This window comes from Meleagris gallopavo, chromosome Z, assembly GCF_000146605.3.
Source record: "Meleagris gallopavo isolate NT-WF06-2002-E0010 breed Aviagen turkey brand Nicholas breeding stock chromosome Z, Turkey_5.1, whole genome shotgun sequence".
Lineage (NCBI taxonomy): Eukaryota > Metazoa > Chordata > Aves > Galliformes > Phasianidae > Meleagris > Meleagris gallopavo.
Genome location: NC_015041.2, coordinates 7920744 through 7928040, shown reverse-complemented (window position 1 = coordinate 7928040; position 7297 = coordinate 7920744). Strand labels below are relative to the sequence as shown.

At 57.0% G+C, this 7297-nt stretch overlaps 1 protein-coding gene across 2 annotated transcripts; it reads left to right on the top strand.

The window, feature by feature from the left end:
• Nucleotides 1–3638: 3638 nt before the first annotated feature.
• Nucleotides 3639–7291, top strand: TMEM8B (transmembrane protein 8B). Of its 2 annotated transcripts, XM_010725264.2 has the most exons (9): nucleotides 3639–3713; nucleotides 4145–4454; nucleotides 4685–4781; nucleotides 4916–5039; nucleotides 5296–5438; nucleotides 5522–5700; nucleotides 6070–6216; nucleotides 6297–6413; nucleotides 6565–7291. In XM_010725264.2, the coding sequence occupies exons 2-9, from the start codon at nucleotides 4152–4154 to the stop codon at nucleotides 6898–6900; spliced, it is 1446 nt and encodes a 481-aa protein (XP_010723566.1). In that variant the 5' UTR covers nucleotides 3639–3713; nucleotides 4145–4151; the 3' UTR covers nucleotides 6901–7291. The 2 variants fall into 2 exon arrangements, with proteins under 2 accessions (XP_010723566.1, XP_010723565.1); XM_010725263.2 differs by lacking the exon at nucleotides 3639–3713 and having other exon boundaries at nucleotides 4065–4454.
• The last annotated feature ends 6 nt before the right edge of the window (nucleotides 7292–7297 follow it).

Below are 7297 nucleotides of genomic sequence, written 5' to 3'. Positions count from 1 at the left end.
ACCTCCGCCGCCCGCCGGTGAGTGCCGTGGGGCCGAGGGATGTGCGAGGAGTCAGGGATCTGAGTGCTGTGGGATGCTTCGTGGGGGGGGAGGTGCGTGCTTGCAGTAGGGGACATGGGAAATGGGATGTAACGCAGTGGGGTGAGAATGGAGCACAGACCGTGTGCAGTGGGGAACAGCATCTACCTGCTGTGGGATGCGTGTGCAATGGGACAGTGTGTGCAATGGGGTGCGGGACGTGTGTGCAGAAAGATTTAGGACAAATGTGCAGCAGGGCACATAGATGTGTATTCTATGGGATGTCCATGCAACAATGAGTTTAGGGTGTATAGGCAGTGGGGCACGAGGTATGCGCACAGTGGGGCACATCCATGTGTGGTGGGAGATGGCAATTTGAGTGCAATGGGGTGTTGGCATAATGGGATATGAAGATGTGTGTGCGGGGGTAGTGCCTGATGATAAGCAGGCAGTGAGGTAGATGGGGGGCTCAGAGGTGTGCGTGCTGGAGGGACACAGGTGGTGTAAGTGCAGAGGGACGCCCAGAGTGGTCAGACTCATCGTCAGGGGCTCCGGGGATCTGCAGATGCAGTGTGTCTCCAGGGCAGAGGGCTGCGAAGTGGGACAGGGGGTGCGTGTGCAGTGAGGGTGAGTGAGGGGACATTGGAGTGACTACGTGAAGAAATGAGTGTGCTATCGGGCACAGGAGCTGCCTTCATTCGGGGGCTGCGGAGGGGTATGCGGTGTTGTCTATAGGGGATTACAGAGGAAGGGAGCCCAGATGTGGAGTAGGAGCACTACGGGCCCCTATGGAGCGGCTGGGGGGAGCTGTCCGTGGTGCTGAGCCCGACATAGTGTAAGCTGTCCGTGGTACTGACCCTGCTGGGAGGGGAGGTCGCCTCTCTTCGGCCTCTGGTCTGGGGCAGAGAGGCTCTTGCTTTTCTCCTTCCTTTCCTTCGTAGATAGGAAATTTTGTTCCATCCTCCAGCTTTCTTGCCTGCAGTGTGGCTTCACTGCCGCAGGGCTCCAGCCTGACTCTCCCTTTGCACCTGAGTGCCCTCATTTTGCCTCAGATGAGTGGGCTCGAGGAAGTGCAACGGGGTCAGGAAGCTCTGCGTGCTTTCCCCATGCCATCTCCTGGAAGCATGTTCACAGTCTCTTTCTCTTTGAAGTCCACTGCCGGTTCACTGACCCCAGCTGGCAGGGAGCTTTGGTCCCCTGGGGATCCATGGACTGGCCAGGTGGTTCATGGCAGGGAAATTGTGATTGAGTACTCTTGCACGCAGATGGGAATTTCATGCCCATCTTGTGTTGGCTGGCAACGAAGTGGGGGGGGGGGGGAGCTGCCTTTGTTCCAGGCAAGGGAGCAGATGCATGTCAGTGTTCAGCCTGCTGGGGCTGCACACACGCAGCACAAACACACGTGCATGCAAGCGCATGCGCACGCTCCCAGCCAGACACTGTAAAAAGCAGCCTTTCTTCTCAGCTGTCCCCTTCCCTGGATACATCCTCCTGGCCACAACCCTGCTCCCATCAGCTCCTCTGCTAGCATCCCCTTTGTTGGCTGCTTGTAGAGACCTACATCTTATTCTTGGTGAGTAAGGCATGGATCTCTTTGTCTGGCAATGGGGAAGCAGTACAATAGTGGAGTGAAGTTACTGCTCCTGTCTGGAGATCAGATCTTCCTTCTTTCCACTGTACCGAGGAAGTGTCTTCCTTCTCCTGCTAAAGCTCCTGAAATCCCCAGGCAGCTGGACTTTTGGACAGTGAGACATGCCATGCAGTAGCTAAAGTTGCCTTAAACATAGAGCTGTATACAGCCACACACACCCTTGTGTGTGGGTGTGCACGCCTTCATTTAACTGTGCATGCAGACAGCGCCCACACATGCATATGCGCGCACATATGTGCACCATTCCTCCTCCACAAACACAGGAGAGCTTAGAAGCTGTGCAGGAAGTGCATAGCTCTATAATTCTCGGTGCTGAACGGTGCAGACTGTGCCAAGGGTAGGCACAGCTGACATCAGCCCTGGCCACACAGTAAAATGGCTCAGTTGCAGCTTCTCCTGCCTCTCACACTGAGAGTCCCTTGAATCTCTTTTGCAGATGGGCTCTTCGTAACTGACTACTTCACTCGCACACCACGCAAGCTCAGTCCCTTCCGCTCCTTTGCCAGCATCGAACTCTTTCATTTCCACATCCCTGAGGACACGGTCATTGCTGTTTGGAATCTCATCACCTTCAAAGAGCAAGGTGGCACCTTTGGGGACCAATGCCCAGACCGTAGCATCACTGTGTAAGTAAGCAGCTTGCCCCCTTTGTTCCCTTCCCACCTGATCCTGCCTTCTGCTGCTGTCTGCCTGGATGTGCCCTGCAGCCTGCTTGCATCTGTCTGCTTCTTGCTTGTGCATGCATGATTACACACACATGCAAACATGCACTTGCATGCATGCACAGATCATGCATACACAGGCACACAGGCATTGGATTCAAGTATACACGTTCACAGATCTGTGCACAAACATGAACATATGCACGTAGATGCACAAACATGTTCATGCACATGCAGATGCATACACTCATTCTCCCTCCCCATAATTCATTTGTTGCAATTTTCATTCCTTTGTGCAGCTCATCCATGAGCAGTTTTACTTGGACACCTGTCCAGGAAGCTCAGGGTCTTCACCAAGATCCTAGCTTACTGATGTCTTCCCCATGATGGCTCTGAGCTTGCTTGCAGAGACACACCCTGCTTGTATGGTGGGCTGCCCCTGCCATGCTGCTCAACCTGGGCTCTGTTAATTGCTGTCTCTCCTGCAGGTATTTCCGCTCAGGGGCTCCTTCCGTCATTAACCCACTGCACACACACTTTCCCAGTGACACGGCTGTCCCTGGCTCCTTTGCGCTGACCCTCACCTGGACCTTGCCCAACCGCACCACAGGGGTGTTCAATATCACCAGCCCCCTCCCTGGAGACTGGTTCCTGGCTGCCCACCTGCCCAAGGATGAGGGAAAGATCTCTGTCAAGGTGAAGGATGGAGGGAACACAGAAGTTGGGTTGGCTAGGTGTCTTATACGGGGCACTTGGGGGGCATATGAATAATTGGCAGGGGTCCTGGCCATCTTTGGAAAGAGGAGACCAGGGCAGACTGCCTACCCCCTCGCCATAGTGCAGGGCTTGTGGCTGTGGGACAGTGGCTCGGTGTGGCCAGTCCCCATGTTGACTGTCCCACTGGCACAGGGCCTCTATGAGGAGTGCCAGTACCTCTTCCAGCCACAGCTCATTGTGCAACGCCTGGTGAACATTGCCGTGCTATACCCTGGTTACATCACTGAGCAGAGCATGGCCCCTCATAACCGCTCCTGCCTCTACAAGTGAGTGTGAGAGGATCTGATTAGAAAGGGCAGCCTTGGGACCCAACCCCTGACCCACGCTGATGCAAGCATCCTGCAGGGTGTTCGTGCCCAGCTACACATCACGTGTGCTGGTGGAGGTGCTGCGGTGCCGTGGGGTCGAGGGCTGCCCACTCTGGCTGCGCATGCGAGCGAAGGCCCCCCCATTGCACAACTCAACAGCACTGGACTGCCGGGAGCATGTGCCCTGCCAGCTGGCACTGGACCTGCCTTTCTGGCAGCACTGGTACTATGTGCTGGTGGAGAGGCACCCTGGGTCTCCGGGCACCGTCTCCTTCCAGATAACTGTGCAGCTGACAGGTGAGGGACACAGGGAGGCTTGAGAGGGCACAGAGTTGAGTGGGAGATGGCAAGGGTTGCCTGTGGGATCTGGGTACGGAGTGACATCCAGCTTGCTGAGGATGTTGGGATGCACTAAGAGGTGTTGGGACACTGGGAGATTGTGGAGATGTTGGGGCTTTAGGAGGTGCTGGAAAGTGCTGGGACATTGGGAGGTGCTGGGATGCTGTGGGACACCTACCATGTGCTGAGACTTGGAATGCTCTGGGGTACTGGGAGGAGCTGGAACACTGAGATGTGCTAGGATGCAGGGATTGTCAACCTGGGGGATAGGGAGGGCAGGTGGGAGGTAAGGGCTGGAGGCCGGGGGGCTGAGTGGTGCCAGGGCTGATGGCTCTGCTCCCAGACTGCTCCCGCCCCAGCCTGGCCCGGCCGCCCTTCCTGCCCTCCAGCGCCTCCATGAACATGCCGCACTCCTTTGGTTCTGCGGGTGGGACGGTGCTGGGGGACAGTCCCCCTCCCACCAGCCCCAACAGCACCAAGCGACCACTCCCCATCTCTTCCACCATGCCTGCCACTGAGCGCTGCTGGCCCATCCGCCCCACGCTGCGCAATGAGCTCGACACCTTCTCCGTCCACTTCTACATCTTCTTTGGGCCCAACGTGTCAGTGCCACCCGACCGTCCTGCCATCTTTGTCATCAACCTCCTGCCGGTGCTGGACAGTGGCGGGGTGCTCAACCTGGAGCTGCGGCTCAATGTGGTGAGGTGGTCGGGCCAGGAGATGGGTGTGTTGGGGTCTGGGGCAGGGGTGCCTTTGGGTCATGGGCCATGATTTGAGAGCTGTTGGGTGGTGGACCGTGGGTTAGGATGCTTGAGCAGTAGATAATGACCACTGTGCTCCTGGGTGATATGTTAGGATGCTGTCAAGTGCTGGGCTGAGCAGGGGACACTCCCAGTGCTGCTTTAGGGCCATCTCCCCTCTGCCCTCAGAGCTCCCTATGTGGTGAGAATGTGACAGTGTTTGGCTGTTTGAACCATGAGGTCCCACTAACATCCGGTGACAACACATCAGTTACCTGTGAGACAGGTAGGTTGGGCTGTGCCTGTCGCCCTGCTGTGGCCATGGGTTTTGACCCCCAAGCCTTGTCAGGGACTGCCTGGGGTGGGTGGGTGCCTGGCCTGCCCCCTGCCCAGCTCACCCGCAGCTTCCCCTGCCGGCAGAGTCCCTGGCAGGCTTCCTGCTCTCTGTCAACGCCACAGCCAGCCTGAGCCGCCTGCGCATCCCTTACCCCCAGACGGGCAGCTGGTACCTGAGCCTGCGCTCCCTCTGTGCCACAGAGCATGGGTAAGATCCCAGCATGCCCACCATGTGTCAGCACATCCCAGTGCATCCTGGCATCTTTCAGTGCATCCCAAGCATCCCAGTGTATCCCAGCCTGCCTGTCCTGGCAGAGCTGAATGTCACTGCACTGTGGGCTCCTGCAGCTCTGCTCTGAAGTTCTCAGTTGGGAAGCAGCTGTTGGCTTTTTTGTATCTGGGGGCTGTGCTCATGCCCAGTGCATGTGCATTCAGGTGTTTGCCCTTGTTCCCCCACGGGGCAGGTTCGAGCCTTGCACCAATGTGACAGCTGAGGTCTACCTGCGTGCCTACCTCTCACCCTGCATCAACGACTGTGGCATCTATGGGCAGTGCAAGCTGCTGCGTACCAACAATTATTTGTATGCAGCCTGTGAGTGCAAAGCTGGTAAGATCTGTTCTAGGCACTCCGTCAGTCCTCCTGTCCCAGCTCTCCAATGGGTACCGGATGGAGCTTCCCCTCTCTTGCAGGATGGAATGGCTGGGGCTGCACTGACAATGCCGAGGCATTCTCCTATGGTTTCCAGCTCCTCTCCACTCTGCTGCTCTGCCTCAGCAATGTCATGTTTGTGCCTCCCGTGGCCATTGCTGTGCGCAGTCACTACCTCCTGGAAGCTGCTGTCTACATCTTCACAATGTTCTTCTCCACTGTAAGTGGAGGATGGGGATAGAATTGTAGGATCTTTTGAGTTGGAAGTGTCATCTAGTCCAACTCCCCTGCAATGAACAGGGACATCTACAGCTCAGTCAGGTCCTCAGAGCCTGACCTTGAGAGTCTCCAAGGACAGGGTATCTACCACCTCTTTGGGCAGCCCATATCTAAATCTCCCCTCTGTTAGTTCAAAATAATTTTTCCTCGTCCTATCACAACAGACCCTCCTAAAGAGTGTGTCCCCTTCCTTCTTTCAGCCCCCCTTTAGATACTGAAAGGGTAGCTTGTGTTGAGATACTGAAAGGATGGTGGGCAGGGAGTTAGGCAATATGGAACGACTCTCACCCCATTCCCTCTGTGGCCCCAGTTTTATCATGCCTGTGACCAGCCAGGCATCGTGGTGTTCTGCATCATGGACTATGATGTGCTGCAGTTCTGTGACTTCCTGGGTTCCCTCATGTCTGTCTGGGTCACTGTCATTGCCATGGCCCGGCTGCAGCCTGTGGTCAAGCAGGTGAGTGCGGAGAGAGTGCGTGTGGTGGGGAGGGTCCTGGAGTGGAGGTCCAGGTTGATGTCCCTGTCACCACCCCACAGGTGCTGTACCTTCTGGGGGCCATGCTCCTCTCCATGGCACTACAGATGGACCGCCATGGGCTATGGAACCTGCTGGGACCCAGCCTCTTTGCCTTGGGCATCATGGCCATTGCTTGGGTAAGGACTCATTGCATCCTTTTTCTGTTGTATCAGCTGTCCCCATGCTCAGCCCTCCCCAGCTTGTCACCAGGGGTGGGGGACATGGCTTGTCATGGTGTAGTGGCAGAGGGGCCATGGCCACCTCTGAGATCCCGTTGTCCCCATGCAGACAGCTCGCTCCATCCGTCGCCGCCACTGCTACCCACCCACCTGGAAACGCTGGGCGTTCTACCTGTGCCCAGGTGCACTGATTGCAATGGCTGCCGTGCTGCTCTATGCCTTCGTGGAGACAGAGGAGAACTACTTCTACATTCACAGTATCTGGCACCTGCTCATCGCCGGCAGTGTGGGCTTCCTGCTGCCACCCCGCGCCAAGCCCAGCGGGCGCCTGGGGCCACTGCCCCGCCGTAAGGGCTGTGGGTACCAGCTCTGCGTCAATGAACAGGAGGAGCTGGGGCTCGTTGATCCAGCGGTGGCCTCCATCAACAGCATTTGCACCAGCTGATGCTACCAGTGCACTGGACTCAGGCAGGGATGGTGACACAGGGAAAAGCAGGACTCCTCCGGGCTGCGCACAGCTGTCCCAGTGTCACAATTACAGCCTGGTTGAACTTGTCAGCAGGCATTGCTTGCTACTCCATCTGGCACAGGAGTGCCCCTGTCCCCACTACCTTCAGCCCCCCTGGACACCTTGGTGCCCTGCATGTGACTGTCCCCACCCCATAGTGCTGGAGCTGTGACATCCCTGCTACTGCCACCAGCCCTGGGCAGCTGCAGGGCACTGAGCCTTTCTGGAAGAGGGCAGTGCATGCGCTGGGCCCCCAGATCTGCTTACAGATGTCTCAGCCTCTGAGCAGGAGGTTGGGGGAAAGGTGTTCGTGGGGGGACACAATGACAGTCAG

Bases quoted from the DNA above. Each gene is read 5' to 3' on its own strand.
- TMEM8B (XM_010725263.2), top strand. From the start codon at position 4,083: ATGGCTCTGCTCCCAGACTGCTCCCGCCCCAGCCTGGCCCGGCCGCCC. The intron at 6,217-6,296 runs GTGAGTGCGGAG...ACCACCCCACAG, and splicing joins TGCAGCCTGTGGTCAAGCAG to GTGCTGTACCTTCTGGGGGC. The intron at 6,414-6,564 runs GTAAGGACTCAT...GTCCCCATGCAG, and splicing joins GCATCATGGCCATTGCTTGG to ACAGCTCGCTCCATCCGTCG.